Consider the following 1720-nt stretch of genomic DNA (forward strand, 5'->3'; position numbering starts at 1 on the left):
TGCATGTAATCTCTGTTTCTCTACTTCCTCTATTCCTTTCAGGATTGGGGGGGGGGGTGATCTTCATTAGCTCTTGCACCAAATCTATTGTTTATTTCTTGAAGTCTTTCCATTCTTCCCTTAACAATTTGACTTTTGGATCTCAAAAGTTGAAGGAGGGTTCTGTTTGCCTAGAAAAAGCAGGGATATGAAACACATAGCTCCAGCAAAACACAGACACTGACTCAGAAACAAATAAACACATGCACACACATGAGAAGCTGGAACATTCCCTTCATTTTTTATTGGTTTAAATAATTTTTTTTTTTTTTTTTCTGAAAGAGCATCCAAGTATCATGGAGCTAAGCACATCTAGGGCATGAAAGTGAGGACCCTCAAGGTGGATGACGATGGCTCCAGCAGCGAAAAGGATGAAGTAGTATGATGTCCCTGGGCTAGTGGGTTGCTTGGATGTTGAGTTCCTTGGCCAATAGGTTTTCTGGCTAGAAGATGTCTTGGCTGTTGGTTTCTTGCATGGTGGCTGATTTGGTTGGTTAGGGCCTTGGTGGGTAAGTCCTATTTGAGGTGGACTCATGGACTACTTGGCCTGGCCTTCACATAAATAGGGTATAGGCATAAATGATGCCTAAACCAATGAGTATGGCAAATACATCCAGCCAGCCAGTTCGGCCTGAGTTGAGGTAAGCATCGTCCCATTCGCTGTTCTTGTTGGCCTGCGAAGTCTGTAGGGATGGGAGCTTTAGGTATGGGTTTCTGAGTCTAGCCTTATGATACCCTTGGGGAAGGGCTGGGGACCAATGGTCACTGAGGGAAAGCCCCTATCCAGGTCCCAGGGCAGAAACAGGTGTAAGGGGCAGGTAGAGGGCAGGATGGGCCATCACATAGGTGTTGTTTTACCTTGTAACTGAAGAATATAGCTATTAATCCCAGGGGAGGGAACAAAATTACGGCCAGGATGGTCAAACATAAGTAATTCGGGGCATAAAATGCCAGTTCTTCAGGTGTCTGTGTTTCCTCTGGCGGCTTCTCAGGGTCGCCTGCAGCCGGCGGGGCTCCTGCAGCCGGCGGGACTCCTGCAGCAGGCGGGCCTTTTGCAGCAGCCGCGCCTTTTGCAGCAGGTGGGGCGTGTTTTGGGGGCATGATCTTTCCACCCAGACAAAGACAGATCCTGAGTGTCTTGAAAACAGAGAGCCAAGCCCACTATACCTCCCCTAGTTTAAAACCAAGACTCCAGCATCCCAAGACTCCAAACGTTAAAGGCCACTTCTTCACAATGGAGAAACCAGTGCCTCAAGTCCTGATTGGCTGTCTGCATAAGGGGGCGTGGTCCCACAATTCTCTGCTTCTCCTGGACTCGGAGCTTGGAGCTGGGTTCCATCCTCTATCAGGACATTGGCTCCACCCGTCCTGATAGGGATTTGTTGGAAACTGTAAGATGGGATCCTGGCTCCTCCTTGTTGCAGACCCCAGTCTGCTACAGGAGGGCAGTACCAGAGTTACCTCTCTAGATGGAAGAGAGGAAGTAGACAAGCCTTGTAAGAAAACTAGGAGATTACAAACAGAAGGGAAGGAAAAGGAATAATGTCAATAACAGATTATAAAATATTGAATTAGAAAAGAATTCTTTAGTCTATACTGACTGAAAGAGAAAGAAGGTGAAAAGGGGGAAGGTCTTAAAAGTAGAATGTCATTTAATAAGTGTGGATGAAATGATGGAAAT

General features: G+C 46.7%; 1 protein-coding gene across 1 annotated transcript; it reads right to left on the minus strand.

Moving 5' to 3' along the window:
- Positions 1-256: 256 nt before the first annotated feature.
- PMIS2 (PMIS2 transmembrane protein) lies at positions 257-1261 on the minus strand. The gene is made up of 2 exons (XM_053906433.1): positions 898-1261; positions 257-722 (listed from the first exon to the last, which is right to left on the minus strand). Exons 1-2 carry the CDS (start codon positions 1138-1140, stop codon positions 594-596), a joined length of 372 nt encoding a protein of 123 aa, XP_053762408.1. The 5' UTR covers positions 1141-1261; the 3' UTR covers positions 257-593.
- Positions 1262-1720: the final 459 nt, after the last annotated feature.

This window comes from Panthera pardus, unplaced genomic scaffold, assembly GCF_024362965.1.
Source record: "Panthera pardus isolate Hobbes unplaced genomic scaffold, ASM2436296v1 HiC_scaffold_18, whole genome shotgun sequence".
Lineage (NCBI taxonomy): Eukaryota > Metazoa > Chordata > Mammalia > Carnivora > Felidae > Panthera > Panthera pardus.

Excerpts from the sequence above, each read along its gene's own strand:
- PMIS2 (XM_053906433.1), bottom strand. The coding sequence starts at position 1,140 with ATGCCCCCAAAACACGCCCCACCTGCTGCAAAAGGCGCGGCTGCTGCA. Across the intron at positions 723-897 it reads CTATATTCTTCAGTTACAAG|ACTTCGCAGGCCAACAAGAA; the intron begins GTAAAACAACAC and ends CCATCCCTACAG.